Source organism: Hyla sarda, chromosome 1 (genome assembly GCF_029499605.1).
Source record: "Hyla sarda isolate aHylSar1 chromosome 1, aHylSar1.hap1, whole genome shotgun sequence".
Taxonomy (NCBI): Eukaryota; Metazoa; Chordata; class Amphibia; order Anura; family Hylidae; genus Hyla; species Hyla sarda.
The window spans coordinates 499,273,337-499,292,614 of NC_079189.1; the positions used below are offsets into that span (position 1 = coordinate 499,273,337).

The window sequence follows — 19,278 nt, forward strand, 5'->3', positions numbered from 1 at the left end:
TCAAAACCTGACTGAACTGTATCAAAACGTGTGTACAAAAACGTGTGTACGTATGCAATTTGAAAAATGATGTCCAGTTGCATCCATATATTTTTTTTTTTATGTATAAGTTCTTTAATTTTTCACTCCATTATGAATAAAGTTTCACTTGTTTGATTGAAATTCCATGAAAAAAACTGTGCAAAGTAAAAAACAGTATGGTTCTGTACGGTTCCCATTAACTCCCATGTAAAAAAAAAAAAAAAACGTATACGTTTCAATACCGTTTTTCACCCGGACCAAAAACCGTGGTAGGCTACGGTTTTGGGTACGGAAAAAAAACGGACAAAACCGTACAGGATGCAAAATGGACACAACCGGATGAATCTTTTGGCATACGGTTTTCAATGGAGAGTCAATGCATACGGTTTTCAATACTGTTCCGTATGGTTTTCAACGTATACGGGAACTGTATTGCAAAAACGTGGTGTGAAGCCAGCCTAAGGCAGGTATAGCGCTCACCTCATAAAAGGACTTGGTCAGCTGTACACTTTGATCGATCCTATTAGCCAAATGATACAATGTTTTTTCTTGGCCTAATAATATTTTGCCCTAACAGAGAGAGAGAATCGGTGAAACAGGTAATGTCAAATACTTACCGCAACGGCTTCTAAAATTTGTTTTACGGCATCTGCAGCATCCCGCTCACTGTAGTAACCTTTTTCCACAATTCTGCAAAGAAGCCAGAATAGTGTTATTCCACCCATATAAACAATATATAATATGCTGAACAGAGAAGGTTGTTTTGGATTTGACAATTATTACAATTATTACCTCAAGAAAAAGGACATATGGCCCCTGATTTATCACAATGTAAGAGAAAGAAAACTGGAGAGATTTATCTTAACAAGCTCTGGTAAAGTGAAAGCTGAGCTGCGATTGGTTGTTATGGGCAAAATTGCTCCACTTTTTAAGTCACACATTGCGATAAATCAGGGTCAATGTCTTAATATTAAAGCCATATCTCTCCGTAATTTGTATATGAGGAGTATGGAGGTTGTAACCGAAGGGTGTGGATAACATGCAGATTGGATACAGTGCTGGAGGCTATCTTCACATGTTACCCCAGCCTCAGGTAACAGGGAGAAAAAGATGTAGTACTGGGTCAAATTGTATTGCTTCTTTCTCTTATTGAGTTTTTTCTTTTGTGATGTCCCAGTACAGGACATGGTCCTGCACTACACTTAGGCTTTGTTAGGTTGAGTCCCTCGGTGACCTGGGGGCTCTCCTGCAGTGTCTTCCCTGCTGTTATTATAGTGTTATTTAATGTAATAGGATTATAGTCAGTATGTCAATTTATAGTCAGTATAAAGAACATTTGGAGGTCTCCAATAAATGTCTAAAGGACCTGTGAAATGTCACATGTTATGTTTATGTTATCACATGTTACCCAGAGGACGCCAGTTTAACACATGACCTGCAGCTTGACCAATGGGCCTTGGCTCAGCCCCCCTCTATATAAGGGCAGCCATCACAATTCTCGCTCTTGTATCATCATCACTTTACTGAGACCAGCAAACACCAGATGTCTCAGTGCTGGTGTCCAGTACCTGGAAGGCCTCAAATCTACAGTCATTCCAGTATGTCAAGTCTATGTCTGCTGTCACTATCTACAGTCTAGTCAAGCCTCAAGTCAATTAGTCTATTACAAGTATAATTGGTCCCAGCAAGCTGCGAGGTCCTTCTGTGATCCTGGCCACCTCTCTGGGTTTCTGGCCTAGCCGTGAAGATAATACCACCTATCTGACCTCAGTAAAGCCTCTGTTAAACCATAACCTGGTTGTGGACTTTCATTTTCACTGCCTAGCTATTGGAATAGCGGAGATATCGTTTGAGTGGTTCCTGATACCCCAAAACCACTCTGGCGTCATGAACATTAGGGGTTAATAACACCTTGCCCCTGGGGTTAATACCATCTTGCCCCATCCACCTACACTGCTACACAACGTGGTCCCACCATCACCATGGGTCCCCACACTTTAAAGTCACAGTTATTTGCGACACAACAACAAAATATCTCAGTGTTGTATACATCTTATTGGTTTATTTAATCATAACATGAATTTTGCCCAATCTGGATTGACTACAGATGCCACACCCCCTCCCATAGATTTGCATTGAGGGGGCGTGGTGTGATGTCACAAGGGGTGTGCTTGTGACATCACGATCCCCGCAGCCCGCTCTCAGTGTTCAGAACAAAATGTTCTGAACACTGGGGCAGTGGAGTACCCCTTTAATTCCTGCTGCCGCCTTACTTTATTTTGTCCCATTTATCTTAATAGAGCTAGCAGAAATCCATTCCCATGCTGCAGGTGGAATGGAATAGATTTTTTAGAGGATCCGTTCCACACACGTGAACAGGGCCGTTTTTTGTGCAACATGTTCAAGGTTTTTTACAAACCCCATTTAGAGACATGAACCATTGGCCTTATTTAGCGCATCTCCCACTACCAACAGTTCACAAGTTAGTAAAATAATCTGTTGTATAACATATATCAATAAAGTAAATTTTTGTGTAATTGAAAGATAATAATTATAGTAAAGCCCAATATTATATAAATGTGCACCAAGCTGAATGATGCACCTTTTTTCCTCTTAATTCAACATTTAACAGGATTGTAGAGAATAGCATCATTTGCATGTCTGTCAGCTCTATGTGCAAAACACATCAATCTTACTGAGAGACACGATTATGATTTCATTTGGAGCCAGCTTTTATCAGGAGTTCAGGACTCCTTAACAATAGAAGGCTCCTTACTAAGTATCTAAATCCCAGGGGCAATGGGTAAGTGGTGTTATTTGCTTCCACTGAAGTAAGATTCTAATGTGTTTGTATTGTAAGTGAATCGCTCACAATCTGGTCATTTCTTTCATTCGTCTTATAGTGATAAATACATAATAATTCATAGTAATAAACACTAATTTATCACTCACCTATCAAACAATTCACCTCCAGTCACCAGTTCAAGAACAAGGCTAATTTCTGTAGGGGTTTCAAATATCTCCTTTAGTTTTATCTACAAGAAAATTACATTAAATATTATTCGTTTACATCACATTAAGTCTAAGCAACACATTTTTTTATTACTCTAATGCCTCCATTAAATGTAGGGAATCTGTCATCAGTGTGACCCACACTTACCTGTTGGTAAAGGCTGGTAGTGCTGGTTACACTAATAATAACAATACTTACCTATCCCTGATCCAAGACCCTGCTTGCCCATTTTCTTCCTTATTCGAGTGGCAGGCTTGGTGCATGGATGGCGCTCCAGGAGCATACTGACGTCACCACTGCTGCTTTAACAAGGAAGATAACAGGCAGTGGGACCACCGATCGGGGACAGGTAAGTATCATTATCATCAGTGTCACCCGCACTAACCGCCTGTACCAACAAGTTAATGCAGTCCACACTCATGACAGATTCACTTCAACATGTAGTCCTGTCATTTTGTATCTATAACTGCAAACAGGGCAGATGGAAATAAAGAGCACATGACTGCAGGATCAAACTACTATATTTACTAACAATTTAAAAGCCAAAAATAAAAGGGGAGACATAAGATCTGCAACTGTTGGTTTTACAACTTTACATTCACAGCGAATCCGGTGTGTGTGAATGTGCCCACATTGTAATAACATATTAAACTTGCCATCTTATACTTTGTCTTTAATACAGTTGCAGGTCCTATCTAAAGGCTTAAGCATCAGACAATCCCAACTTTTTAACTTGTTTAATATTCTGTTATATGTAAATAAGTATGCTAGATCTATTATGTTAAGGATCTTTATCATCAATAAGGAGAATGGAACATAACCAACCAATCAGAGAGGTGGAAAATATATTATTTTATCCAATAGGAGCCAGGGAAAAAAAAGCCCTGGATATGTTCCAGATAGGTTCCCTTATATCTTAAAGGGGTACTCCCCTGGACAACTTTTTTTTTTTTTTTTTTTTTAAATCAACTGGTGCCAGAAATTAAACAGATTTGTAAATTACTTCTATTAAAAAATCTTAATATTTTCTGTACTTTCTGTATCAGCTGTTGTATGTTCCACAGGAAGTTCATTTCTTTTTGAATTTCCTTTCTGTCTGACCACAGTGCTCTCTGCTGACACCTCTGTCCATTTTAGGAACTGTACAGAGCAGGAGAGTTTTGCTATGGGGATTTGTTCCTACTCTTGACAGTTCCTAAAATGGACAGAGGTGTTAGCAGAGAGCACTTGGTCAGACAGAAAGGAAATTCAAAAAGAAAAGAACTTTCTGTGGAGCATACAACAACTGATAAGCGAAGGAAGGATTAAGATTTTTTAATAGCAGTAATTTACAAATCGGTTTAACTTTCTGGCACCATTTGATAAAAAACAAAATTTATATATATATATATATATATATATATATATATATATATATATATATATGTGTGTGTGTGTGTTTTTCAGGGGAGAACCCCCTTAATTTTGTATTACAATATAAAAGAAGGTTTTATAACTTTTGCTTATACAGTTAATAATTTCAATTTACATATTGTATTTACATACATTATTTCTGATAAATGTAAATGTCGTTATTATATACTTTAATGGAAATGATAGTCTTCTGGGTTTTAGTTACAGAAAAATAAAGTCAAACTTACAATATTTGGATGTGAAAGACGCAAAAGAACTCCAATTTCTGTTCTTACAATTTTCTTATCTACCTGGTAAGAAAGGACAGGAACAAAATAAATGCACCAAGTAGAAACATTACTGAAAATTAAAAATATTAATTATTCATCTTTAGACAGTCACCACTTCACAATTCCATATAATACATTTGTTATTAATTGAATGAGTACACATGTGAGTATATATTTCATATGTAATGTAATTAAATTGCAGTATACAATCATATGTTACTCTCTTGTGTTTTAGCTATTAATATTCATAGCAAAAAAAAAAAGTGTCCATTTAAAGCCTTACTTGAAACAAAGGTTTTGTCATACAGGTTTTAAGACTCTGATACAGATGGTTAAACAGTGGTTAACCCCCATTATCAAAGTCCCAGCAGAACTTAGCGTTCCAGACTCTAAGGCTGGACCGTCAACATCTAAGATGTACAGGGGCCTTCTGAATCTCCATCGACATCTGCTGTCGAGAGGGATTTGGCCTGATTAATTTTAACTACCCAATCCTTTTGTTCTAACTTAGATAAACCTCTGTCATATGTGTCTGGCAGTGACTTTTCCCCCTTTCCAAACTTAAAGGGGTACTCTGCCCCTAGACATCTCATCCCCTATCCAAAGGATAGGGTATAAGATGTCTGATTGCGGAGGGTCGCGCCGCTGGGAACCTCCGCGATCTCGGCTGTGGCACCCCAGAAAATTAGGAAAAGTTTTTTTTTTAACCTGTTCAGAACGCCCTGCATCCCAAGTCCTTAAGGACGTGGGGCATATGCATAGGCCCATGGGAATTCCGGTCCCCGCCGCTAGCCGGTTGGGGACCAGATCGGGATGCCTGCTGAAATCATTCAGCAGGCACCCCGGCACATCGCCCAGGGGGGTCCTGAGACCCCCCCATGTTGGCGATCGCAGAAAATTGCATGTCAATTCAGACATGCAATTTTCTGCTATTCCAGGCTGATCGGGTCTCTGGTGACCCGATCACCTGGAAAATAGCGATGATCGGAGCTGTCAGGGACAGCCCCGATCATCTTGAGGGCTAGGAGTGAGGTCGCAGAGCTGCGATGTTCTCCTATCCCCTGCCATGGGTCAGAACAGATTCTGACCAATGGCAGAGCAGGACAGGGGGAATCGTGGGAAGAAGATGGAGGCCGGCACCTGCAGGATGCCTGGAGATGCCCGATCGTCGCTGGAGACTGCTGGATCCTGGGTCAGGTAGGGAAACTACAGTGGGGGGGGGGGGGGGGGGATTGAAAGTGAAAGTAAAGTGATCTTTACTGTGGCAACCACTAGGAAGGCCAAACTGCAACTCCCAGCATGCTCAGACAGGCAAAGGCTGTCTGGGCATGCTGGGAGTTGTAGTTTTGCAACATCTGGAGGGTCACAGTTTGGAGACCACTGTTACAGTGGTGCCCAAACGGTAGCCCTCCAGATGTTGCAAAGCTACAACTCTCAGCATGCCTGGACTGCCCAGGCATGCTGGGAGTTGAAGTTCTGTAACATCTGTCCCTTCAGATTCAGCAAATTTCATTAATTTTTTGAAAATTGCTGCTCTACTTTGAAGCCCTCAAATTTTTTCTAAAAGCAAAAATATGTCCATTTTATGATGCCAACATAAAGTGGACATATTGTGTTTGTGAATAAAAATAAAATTTATTGTGAATATCCATATTCCTTATGAGTAGAGAGCTTCAAAGTAAGAAAAATGCTAAATTTTCAAAATTTTCATGAAATTTTGTGATTTTTCACAAAAAAAGGATGCAAGTAACGCCGAAAATTTACCCCCAAAATAAAGTAGAATATGTCACAAAAAAACAATCTCAGAATCAGAATATTTGGTAAAAGTGTTTTCGCGTTATTAATTCGTAAAGTGACGGTGGTCAGAATTGCAAAAAAGGGCTCAGTCCTTAAGATGAAAAAGGGCTGCGTCCTTAAGAGGTTAAATAGCCAATGCCTTTAAGGTCTCTGTCATAGAGGAACCACATGATCACTGTGTGACTTATAAAATTTATTTCATTAATTGCATAGCTGTACAATAGTCTTTAAACGTCTTTAAAGGTTACCTCTCACTCCGCCCAGGTACCTGTAAACTCCATGCTTTGCTGCTAAAGTACCACTGGAAGTCTCACATACTTGCAATGAAAGTCTATAGGATCTCCAGCCATTCTGTATACTGCACGCTTTAGCGGCGGAAAATGACGTTGAAAGGATTCAGCGCATAGAGCCAGGTGCCTGGGTAAAGCAAGAGGTACTCTTTATATTCCAATGTGTTCCATATAGTTTTATCAGGGGGTATTTTGGATAATACGATAATATTTAAAGTCATATTAATGTCCAATTAGACATGAATGATAACTGAATGATAATGACAGGTTTGTTGATGATTTTACACTGTGTAATGTACAATACAACAGATAGAAATACACAATGCTGAAGGCGTAGCGTGTAATGATTAAAGTACCCAAGGAGGGAAGATACCGTACATCGTATAAGCTGTCTCAAGCTTGCTGTGAGATCAGAATGACAATTGTCTTGGATATCATACAAACCAGAGGAAGAATGATGTGGAACAAAAAAAAGATTTTTTCCTAAGCTGCAATGTTCTTCATTTATATTACTAAGGCACTTCCAGCTGCTTTCCATTTTAAATTTTATGTCATTATATTTACTTCCTTAGAAACAGTATCAGCGCACAGCTCCGAATTTTAGTAACTGGCATAACAAAGACAATCTAAAAAGAGCCTAGCTGTTGCCATGTAATTTCTTTGATTTGCAAATATATATGTAAAAGTATCCATAGCCACACAAGAAATAACAGTCTTGCCTTTTAGTTGTTTGGAAGCAAATATTATACCTTATAGTCCACTTCACCAATTTGTCAGTCACAGAACTGAAAAGAAACAGTAGAGGTGTAAAAAGTTCACAAACGGCTATCCGGCAGCGCAGACTGCTTCAGCTGCCACCGGATAGCCGTATACGGTGCCCTGTGTGGTCCGCTGACGATCACTTGCCTGTCCTCAGGGCTCCGGCACGTCCTCTTCGGGATCCCCTGCATCGTCGGCGCTCTCCATCTTCTTCGTTGCGCACGCCAATAGGAGCGGCGTGCGTAGTGACTTTATGGCGGCGACGGAGAGTGAGGATGCCGGGGAAGCAGAGGCCTTGCCGGAGCGTTGGGGACACCCCGGGGATGCGGCGACAGCGATGGAAGGCGACATCCAGGGCAGCGGTGACGAGCGGTGGCGGTCCGGAGCGGCGGGAACACGTGAGTATAACCTCCAATACCAGTGGTCTTCAACCTGCAGACCTCCAGATGTTGCAAAACTACAACTCCCAGCATCCCCGGACAGCCAACGGCTGTCCGGGGATGCTGGGTGTTGTAGTTTTGCAACATCTGGAGGTCCGCAGGTTGTAGACCAATCTCCTATACTTTACATTGCACGGATCCCTCAACATACGATGGTTTCAACAAACGATGGTCCATTTGGAACGGATTACCATCGTATGTTGAGGGACCACTGTATTGACTTAATTTCTGTAATCAGTATTAGGATAATAAAAAGAAAAGAAAAAAGAAAATAACACAAAAGAAAAAAAGAGAACGATAGTATGCATTACTCTATATCTAAACTACAAACTTGTACCCCCCCCCACTACTTGGTCAAAATATCTAATCCTAAAGTTAATATATGTTAAATATATACTTTATCTATATCTGTGCATAGGCCAAAGGTAGTTTAACAGAGCATTCAGTTTCATAATATCTCATCCAGTTAGCCCACTGTTTATAAAAGGATACCGTTTGCCCCTTTCTGACAGCAATAGCCTCTTCCAATACGTATGGTTAATAGAACTTAGAATTTCTAGTATAGATGGAACCCCCTCAGAATTTTTGGTTAATGCTGTTTTTGCTATGGTAAGGATTTTACATAACAGAATTCTTTGTGTACCAGAAACATTTTCAATCCCTATCATCAGAAGAGTGAGTCTAGGGGTCAGAGTCACAGTTTGACCAATAACTTCTGATATTAATTTTGCTATGGTCTTCCAATATCTTGTAATATGAGGGCAAGCCCACAAAATGTGCCATAGGGTCCCTATTTCTCCACAATTGCTCAAACATTCGCCCAAACTATTTGCATAAATATGAGAAAAACGACGTTGGGTTTGATAGCTGCTTCCATGTAGGAAATCGATATCAGGGATCCCCAAGTACACTTTAGGGCCTTTATCCACTCGAACCCCAGTTCATGCTCCAAGGCAAGGTATGGGCCAATATGTTGGAAAGTCATGCAGCTTTCCATAACTGTATAAAGGGGTTTCAGTCCCTTTTGATTTCCAGACATTAGGAAATTAATTCCCTCCATAGAACAGTTAATCTCTTGTCCTTCTCTGTTTTTAAGACAATGTTGTATGCGTATGTATGAAAAATGTTCCTTAGAGCTCAGAGGGTATTCCTTGCAGAGGTCTGAGAACTGTTTAAACCTCCACTTACCAACATACAATTGGACAATAGTAGTAATTCCACTGTTAATCCAGGGATTTCTTTCTTCCAATGTCAGTTGTCTATCTGTCTCCTGGATCACCCTGCTAGTTTTTTGGTCACTTTGATGCCCGGCTTTCTCATTTCCTATCTTGTGAAAAAATCTAAACTCACTAGTATGGACAAGTTTAACATCCTCTTTGGCAACTCAATCTCCCCATCTGTTTCTCAGTGTCTATATTTAAAGGGGTTATCTGGGCTGTAACAGATCTTTAGTATCCAGCCTAGGTTGCAAGGAGTGGGTATACTTACCCGTACCACTTTGCCAACGCTGCTGGTTTCCCAACCATCTGGTCTCCGCTGCCATACTCTTCTTTGGTGCTTCTGCTGACATACTGTATAGACCGGAGTTACAAAAAAGTGTCTCAAATGAGCCTGGGTTTTACCTATGGTCTACTACATTTTGTATCTTTGCTGCTTATCTGTATCTAGTAAGTAAGCTGTTTTTGGATTACAGCTAACCACTCCATGCTCACATTTCCTATGATTGTCCTCTCAGGTGTATAGAAATACTGTAGCCATCTTACAGGATATAATGAGAATCAAGGAAGAGCTCCCCTAGGGAGGAAATCCAGCACTCTGGAAGGGTGTATTTAAATGTCCTACTTTATTTGGAACAGTATTAAAACATGCCCTGACGTACTAATCAGTAACCCCCCTGAATCATTTCGGAATGCCCTTTATATATTCGGACTACCCTTTATAAGGCTCGATAGAGCCTTTGATAAAGGGTATTCTGAAACAAATCGGGGCTGTACTGATTTGTATAGTCTGCCAGGACATGTTTTAATACTTTTCTAAAAGAAAGTTAGGCATTTTAATACATCTTTTCAGAGTACTAAATTTCCTCCCTACCAGAGTTCTTCTCTGTTGATACATTGCCGAGCCTGTGATCTTATTATTTCATTATTATGCCCTCTTGGAGAACCCTGTGTGGTGGCCCAGTACGGGAGGTGTTACGCGGTACCCTTGCTGCCCTGTCAGGCAGCCTCCCTTTATTATCCCCTGGGCCCCCCTTGCATCTGTTCCCCATGTAAATAAATATGTTTATAATGTATTATACTGTGTAATGTGTGAAGAAAGCTTTGTCACTTTAAGACCATGTGAGTTGTCATGTGATTGTGACCGAGGAGGTACCAGTGACCAGGTGACTTAAGGGGGACCAATGGGATCCCCCCAGAGCCTCCCCCCATAAAAGCCCTGGGTGGAGCCTCTGCTCTCTCTCTTGCTTCCTGCTGAGGTCCAATGCAGTCGTGCCTAGTGTGTGTGCCCAGAGTGTTGGAGGCCACAAAGTCAACTCCTGCAGCCACCATCAATTCAAGTAAGCTAAAGTCACAGCTTTATAAGTCAAGTCAAGTCATTCCCTGTCATCTGTCAAGTCAGCATGGTCTGCATTCAATTGTCCAGTCCTAATAGAATTCCCAGCAAGCTCTTAAGGTCTCTGCGTCACTGGTCACCTCCTTGGGCCCTGGCTGAACTGTATAGACTTTACCACCTGTCTACCCTCAGTAAAGCTACCAATGTCCGTAACTTGGCGTGGGAGTCTTCATTGCCCCCGTGCCTAGCCCAGGATCCAGGGTATACCTTCTGGCGGTTTTAGGCTAAACCACGCCCTGGCGTCACAAATACAATGGGTTAATGCCATCTGTTCATAGGGTTACAGCATCTGCCCTCATGCCCTGCTACCACACCTGTAATGTGTAGGGGGAAACTCCTTGAAGGCTGGGTTACTTTTGTTTGTGTTGAATAGAGAGGTTGGTTTTTAGGGACCTTTGGTCGATGGCTACATTTGATATATCCATGTGATTTGTATGCTTTGTGGTATTTGATTGGCATCCTTTACTCATATTTATCACTTCACACTTTGTTTTGGCCCTAACTTGAGATTTGTTTATCCTTTATTTAAACTATTTTAAAGGGGTACTCCACTGGCCATCCGTCATGCCCCCTCCTACTGAGGGGGCATGACCATGACATCACAAGGGGCCTGGCCGACCCCCGCAGCAAGAAAAGAGCATTCAGAACATTTACTTCTGAATGCTGGCTAGTGGAGTACCCCTTTAATGCATACTGCACCTAATAAAAGTTTGGTAATAGTGGTTCAAGTTTGCACAGTACATTTAAGAACATCACATTTTCTTGTATGGAGTCTGTGATAGTTATTCTATAGAAAATAATATCAAAATTCTCTTTATCATGTCCCTAGATGCTGCAGTCACATCTTGTTTCCCAGCTAGCTGTTTTATCCAGAGGAAAATAAGCCAACTTCCCATGTCTGTAGTCAATTTTTAATATAAATAAAAATACACCCTTACTCCAAACTGCAGTAGTTGTGTAGCATTACCGTATTTTTCGCCGTATAAGACGCACTTTTTCTTCCCCAAAACTGGGGGGAAAAAGTCGGTGCGTCTTATATGGCGAATACACCCCTATCGCGGCGGTCCCTGCGGCCATCAACGGCTGGGACCCGCGGCTAATACAGGACATCACCGATCGCGGTGATGCCCTGTATTAACCCTTCAGACGCGGCGATCAAAGCTGACCGCCGCGTCTGGAGGGAAAGTGACACTAACCCGGCTGTTCAGTCGGGCTGTTCGGGACCGCCACGATTTCACCGCGGCGGTCCCGAACAGCCCGACTGAACAGCCGGGTTAGTGCTTACAGGACACCGGGAGGGACCTTACCTGCCTCCTCGGTGTCTTCTCCGTTCAGGGATCCCCTGTGTGGCCGGCGCTCTCCTTCCTCATCATCACGTCGTCGCGTACGTGCGTCGGCGTGCGTAACGACGTGATGGCGGCGACGGAGAGCGAGGATACCCGGACGGAAGCAGAGACGTTTTAGAGCGAAGGGGACACGGCGACAGCGATGGAGCGACATCCAGGGCAGCGGTGACGGGTCCGGAGCGGCGGGGACACGTGAGTATTACCTCCTATGCAGTGGTCTTCAATCTGTGGACCTCCAGATGTTGCAAAACTACAACTCCCAGCATGCCCGGACAGCCAACGGCTGTAGTTTTGCAACATCTGGAGGTCCGCAGGTTGAAGACCACTATTGGGTTCAAAATCTTTATTTTTTTAGATTTTGCCCCTAAAAATTGGGTGCATCTTATACGCCGGTGCGTCCTATAGGGCGAAAAATACGGTACTTCCTGAGTGCAGTGAAACAGTTTCCAAATAATACTTGTATAGACGGTGCATTAGCAATGAGCAAGCTCTATAGATAAAAAGTGCAAGTGAAAATATTTAAATACAGCTTTTTAGTGCAAACCAACAAAGTGGCAATCTGCCAGGGAGCCACAGGAACTCTAGTCCTTACATATGTTTCGGTAAGATAACCTTCCCCCCTGAAGTTTGCTTTTTGCAGCTGTGTACTAATGCACCTTCTATGCAACTAAGTTGTATGGTGTTTGCTCAGGCCTGCCGCTAAAGGACAGGCAAACCAAGCAATTGCTTAGGGCCCCGAGCTGGCCCTGGGCCCCAAGCAGAGCTGGTGCTTGTTGTGCTTCCTATAAGCCTGCAGCTGCCTGAGCGCTCTATAGAGAGCTTCAGGTGGCTGCAGCACTCCTGGTCACCTCCCGAGTTCCTCCCCTTCCCTGTAGCGTGGCCGAGCTCCTCTTCCTCCTGGCAGGGTACCGCGCGGTAGAGGAACAGGAGATTCAGGTTCCTGTTCCCGGCTGGACTGACAGGAAGTGTACACTCAGTGCTCACTTCCTTTCAGTCGAGACGGGAACGGGAAAATTAATCTCCTGTACCACGTGGTACCTGAGTGACAGCCAGGAGGTAGAGGAGCTCGGCCACGCTACAGGGTCCGGGGAAGGAGCCAGAGGAGGTAACTGAGAACATAGGTAGGGTAGGGAGAGGAAAAAAACATAGGAGCAGGGGGGGGGGGTAGTAAGAAGAACATAGGGAGGGGGGAGCAGTAAGAAGAAGGACACAGGGAGGGTGGGGAGCAGTAAGAAGAACAAAGGGAGGGGTAGGGGGAGTAGTAAGAAGAACATAGGGAGGGGGAGGGGGGAGTAGTAAGAAGAACATAGGGAGGGTGGGAGTAGTAAGAAGAAGGACACAGGAAGGGTGGAAAGGAGTAAGAAGAAAATAGGGAGGGGGAACTTAAACTGTATGGCTATGCTGTGGTTCCTGTAGGCTTTGCATGCGTAAGGTGGGGAGGGGGGGGGGCTCCATGTCTATGTTGCTTGGGGCCCCCAAATTCCTTCAAATGGCCCTGTGTTTGCCTTATGCACACCATTGCTTTAGTCATTAATTTTTTTAACATTGTATTGTTAGACCAGGATTACCACCAGAGTGCCCTTTTTTAGTTGCTGTGTTCATCCAACTTTATGCATTGCAATGTTTTTAGTGTTTTTTTCAACTAATAAAATTTATACTCTCACATTACATTTAAAGTTCCTTGTAAGATTTTTTGTAGGTTTTTGTGTGTGTGTTTTTTAGTTACTATGAGCAACATGGTATTTTAGTATGGGATACTATTAGCCTAGTGATACATAGTGTGTTATGCACATACACCCCCTTTTTGGCTATTGCGCAATAGGTTGTGTATGCAATAATAGCAAAGTTCTCCTGAGGCACCCATCAGTAACAGGAACTCCCATAACTAGCACCTGACATTCATAAAACTTAAATGGGCACTGTCATTAAAATATTTTTTTTGCATATGATACAGCAGCTAAAATAAATAAGATTTGTTATTTACTTCCTGTAAAAAAAAATATATTTTTATGTCACTTTCATGGCCTTATAAATCTGGCCACTAGGGGTCTCCCTTCTGGTCCAGGGCAAATTTATGAACAGCACACTTACAAAATAAATGCAGATGCCCACAGAATGCCCTATGTTACTCAGCACATGTCAGGAGACCTTGCAGGAGACCATAGCTATAGCTATGTAGCTGCTGCATGATGTTCCATTCAGGGGTTTTCTTTAATCTAGAGTAGATTACTCTTTCACTGGAGGTTGGTGCAGAGTTTGTGTGTTGTTATTAGTTATAGAAGAATACTAATGGGAAATGATCAGCAGTTACAACCAGAATTTTGAAAGCAGTTTTTTTCTGCTAGCACCTGCAGATATTACCCAACCCCAGCCCTCTGCTAATGACTGACCGGCAAGAGATCACTGTAGGTGTCAATCAAAAGCATAGGGTGGGATTGTGGATGGTCTGCAACCAAGAAGCCAGGTAGCCATGATTAAGTATTGCCTTGTTACTGAGTAGACGTTATCAATTTTGACTTTCAAATAAGAATTTTAATTCTGCCAAAGCTACTAATGGTGCCTTACTACGTCCTAACCGGCAGGAGCCTTCTAGAAAGGTCATTTAAAGGGTATTGCAGGATTTTATTTATCCTATGCTATAGGGGCTGTAAAGTTAGTATAGTTCATAATATAGTGTCTGTACCTGTGGTTGATGGTGGTCTCACAATTCTTCTGTGATTTTTGCCCCAAGGTTTATTTTTAACAGCATACAAAATGATCTCAGGTTTCTCCAGGATGCAGTGTGGCCTGAGACATTACATCTCTAGTCAGGTGATCAGAGGGAGCCTGTCTTTTCTTCAATGGGTAGAGTGACCGCTGGGTGCGTGGAAAATCATTGTAGTTTCGCAACAGCTGGTAGCACCCTGGTCAGAAAACACTGGCCTATTGCATTGAAGGGATCACAGTTGTGTTTCAATGGTGGGGTGGCTGATGTGTAGGACAGAGGAAAGTGACCTCACACTTACAAACAAGGAATTATGGGATTTGTCGTTTGAGGGAATGAACTCCAACAGGAAATAGCCAGTAATCTCACATCATAGCCATTTAGCCCCAAGACAAGCGCAGATCCTTCCTAAGCATGTCCATTACTGTCTGGCAGGTACGTACTAAAATCACCTTGTGGTGGATAACCCCTTTAATAGCAGGGGGAGCAGTTAGGTGGGATTTGCAGCTTAATAGTCAAGAAAAAACTTTGGTTCATGAACACCCAGCAGACACTTGCCAACTCATCAGAAATAATAAAAGAAGCAATGTGATTGGTTGCTATGGACAACTGGTCAACTTTTTCTCAGCACAGGGGGGAAATTCATCAAGACCTGTGCTGAGCAAAAGTTGACCAGATACTCATAGCAACCAATCACATTGCTTCTTTTATTTTTCAGAGGGCTTTTCAAAAATGATTGGTTGCTATGGGCAACTGGTCGACTTTTCCCCTGCACAAGTTTTGATTAATCTCCCCCATAGTCCATAAAACTTTTTTTTTCTCTGTTATTCTAGCAGTATGAGTGAAACACAGGTATGATTAAAGGGTACTTTTATCTATGACATGTCAGAATTATTTTTTTAACAGACAAGAACCCTTTAACCCCTTAAGGACGCAGGGTTTTTCAGTTTCTCAATTTTCGTTTTTTCCTCCTTACATTTTAAAAATCATAACCCTTTCAATTTTCTACCTAAAAATCCATATTATGGCTTATTTTTTGCATCACCAATTCTTCTTTGCAGTGACATTAGTAATCTTACCCAAAAATCCACAGCAAAATGGAAAAATAAATAATTGTGCGACAAAATCGAAGAAAAACGCCATTTTGTAACTTTTGGGGGCTTCCGTTTCTACGCAGTGCATATTTCGGTAAAAATGACACCTTATCATTATTCTGTAGGTCTATATGGTTAAAATGATACCCTACTGATATAGGTTTGATTTTGTTGTACTTCTGGAAAAAATCACAACTACATGTAGGAAAATGTATACGTTTAAAAACGTCATCTTCTGACCCCTATAACTTTTTAATTTTTTCACGTACAGGGCGGTATGAGGGCAAATTTTTTGCGCCGTGATCTGAAGTTTTTATCTCTACCATTTTTGTTTTGATCTGACTTTTTGATCACTTTTTATTCATTTTTTAATGGTATAAAAAGTGACAAAAATATGCTTTTTTGGACTTTGGATTTTTTTTACGTGTACACCATTGACCGTGCGGTTTAATTAACAATATATTTTTATAGTTCGGACATTTACGCACGCGGTGATACCACATATGTTTATTTTTATTTACACTGTTTTATTTTTTTTATGGGAAAAGGGGGGTGATTCAAACTTTTATTAGGAAAGGGGTTAAATTATCTTTATTAACACTTTTTTTTTACTTTTTTTTTTTTCAGTGTTATAGCTCCCCTAGGGACCTATAACACTGCACACACTGATCTTTTACACAGATCACTGGCGTGTATTAACACGCCTGTGATCAGTGCTATCGGCGCTTGACTGCTCCTGCCTGGATCTCAGGCACGGAGCAGTCATTCCCCGATCGGACACTGAGGAGGCAGGTAAGGGCCCTCCCGGTGTCCTCTAAGCTGTTCGGGATGCCGCGATTCCACTGCAGCGGTCCCGAACAGCCCGACTGAGCAGCCGGGATACTTTCACTTTCGCTTCAGACACGGTGGTCAGCTTTGATCGCCGCACCTGAAGGGTTAATACAGGGCATCACCGTGATCGGTGATGTCCTGTATTAGCCGTGGGTCCCAGCCATTAATGGCCGCCGGGAACAACCCGATATGTGACCCCACGGCATATCGCGGGAGCCGGCGGAGGACGTAAATATACATCCTTCGTCGTTAAGGGGTTAAAGAGTACCTGTCACCACCTAAACTTTTAATATTTATGTCCCCTATGTTATTATAAGACACTTTGCTATTTACTTGCTGTTAAAATTCTCAACCTTTATAAGGGCTACACAGCAACCCCAATCACTTTCGTCACCTATGTGTAGCCCTTGTCTAAATTTGATTTCTCAGGACCCATTTAGCGGTGGTCCTGGACTCTATTTAATTTTCTGACTATGGCCACCTATCCATATTTCCTTATTATCGAGCCCCACTCTTTGGGCTTCATTATCAGGACAAGGACATTTACAAGGTAGGTATGCTTGTACTAAGGTTATTACCGGCTATTCATTTAGGATACAGAAAGAAAAGAGCACTCGCTGTTTTGTAATTGAACCTTAAATGACACAACTGCAGATCTCATTACATCCGCTACCCATGAATCTAGGGCAAACTTATGAACAGCACACTCACAAAATAAATGCAGATATCCACAGGATGCCCTATGTTACTCAGCCCACCATGTTCTGAACTAAGCACTTCATTATATTTTATCACATACATTCCAACTCCTACAAAGCCTTTTCTGCCTCAGCTAAAACGACAACATTAGTCTTTCTGCATGCTGCTTTTGAATGTATAATTCATAACCTAGATACTTTTTACACTAAAGTAGCTTAGAAGTGTTTGTGTGTCTATAGATTTGGTTAAGCATTTGAAATTAAATGTGTTTTACTGTTGCCTACTTTTACGGCATGGGTCAGCATTGACCCAAGTTCCATTTACAGTCTGGTCCTATGGTAATCTTAAGATTTTACAACAACTATAACTTTCCCCAAGGAACTGCAGGTAGACCTAAAAGGGTGACTTCAAGTGGTTTTTCAATTATTTCAACTCTAATAAAACTTACATATATATATATATATATATATATATATATATATACATACATACACATATATATATATATATATATATATATATATATATATATATATATATATATATATATTGGAAAAGTCATTGTACTACCAATATGTGGTCTTTCATGCATTCTGATAAAAAGATTGCCTGCTCTGTTCTCTCCTCTGCCTAACTTCCTGTCTAGTGCACATCCTGTAATGGACTTCCTGTTCCTGTGTACACTCTAGCATAGGGGGGGGGGGGGGGGGATTAATAAATTCCTCTTCCTATGTACTTCATGTTCTATAGTGTACACTACAGAGCACCTTGAATTCTTGCATTTGAGGGACTAGAGCAATGTTCTCAACCAGTGTGCCTTTAACAAATACTTAAGATAGAATTGCTCTTTTGAATTTGCTTTTCCTTTTAAATATCAATCAGAAAACTAAACTTTTAAAAAGACAATGCAAAATAATTTCTAGTGGAATGAGAAAGTGGACATGGGAAATGTAAAAGCTTTAGTTTGCACGCATGAGTATATGCACATCTTTCATTCAGAAACCTCAGTTATTTTGGTGTATTAGAATTGACATATAATAATATCATAAACATATAATATAATAATAAAATATTCGCAGGTGAACTCTAAAATGTATCTTAGTTATGCTGATATTGATTTTACCGATGTAGATTTTTAAATGGGCCCTTGACACACAATTTTTATATAATGTAGAAAATAACATTGTATGTATATTTGTAATATAAAATTTTTTGGGGGGTGACAAAATGCTCCATATATCTTAGCACTAGAGTTCCCTCCCTTAGCACTTGTCCCTGCAGCTATTGCCCGTGTGTCTTGGCAGCTGTGCTGAGACAAAATACTGGAAGAGTGATCCTGGCTTGTCAATCAGCCTGCTATGTGAGCTGGGGGCGTTTCCCAGAGCCTCAGTGCACAGGACAGCCAGTTGTCAGCTCTGGATGAGTGAGTGAGTAAGTTACCACATACAATGTGAGGGCATGCAAGGGAATGCCCCCTCCTCCTGAATGCAGTGTTAGCAATATAAACAAGGTAATTAGGAGCCATAAAAAGATGAAAACCAAAATTTAGGCAAAGGGAATCATGCCCCTGGGAAACATGGATTGTTGCAGAAACAAAAGAAAATTGCTAAATAATTTTTACCTAAGCAAGACATATGGTATGTTTACCTTTTAAAACGATTTTACAGTTATAAAAATAAGTTGCCTACGATATTTAGTTACTTTGTTACAATTTACGTTATAATCAGGTGTTTCATTAAACAATTCTGGAGGCTTCAGAGCCTAAATCTTCTAGGTTTTCATTGCTCTGTATCTACACATAGCTTGTTCTAGTGGCATCATCTATATTCCAGGCTCTGTTTGGAATCTAATGTAGGAAAATGTTTCCCCTTAGAATTGTATTAGTTCAGCTAAGCTGTTCTGGATGAGCCGGTAACAGGTTTGTTGATTGTTTCCAATAGCAACAAGCACAACAGTGGATACAGCTCTGGAGGATAATACAGGCCATGG

General features: G+C 41.4%; 1 protein-coding gene across 1 annotated transcript in view; it reads right to left on the reverse strand.

Annotated features, from left to right (window-relative positions):
- CAMK4 (calcium/calmodulin dependent protein kinase IV) overlaps nucleotides 1-19,278 on the reverse strand; it is a 261,206-nt gene that overhangs the window by 94,102 nt on the left and 147,826 nt on the right. The window contains exons 3-5 of the mRNA XM_056537474.1: nucleotides 4,675-4,737; nucleotides 2,974-3,056; nucleotides 639-711 (exon numbers count right to left, since the gene is read on the reverse strand). Coding sequence (XP_056393449.1) covers nucleotides 639-711; nucleotides 2,974-3,056; nucleotides 4,675-4,737 — 219 coding nt within the window. The remainder of the gene's footprint in view (nucleotides 1-638; nucleotides 712-2,973; nucleotides 3,057-4,674; nucleotides 4,738-19,278) is intronic.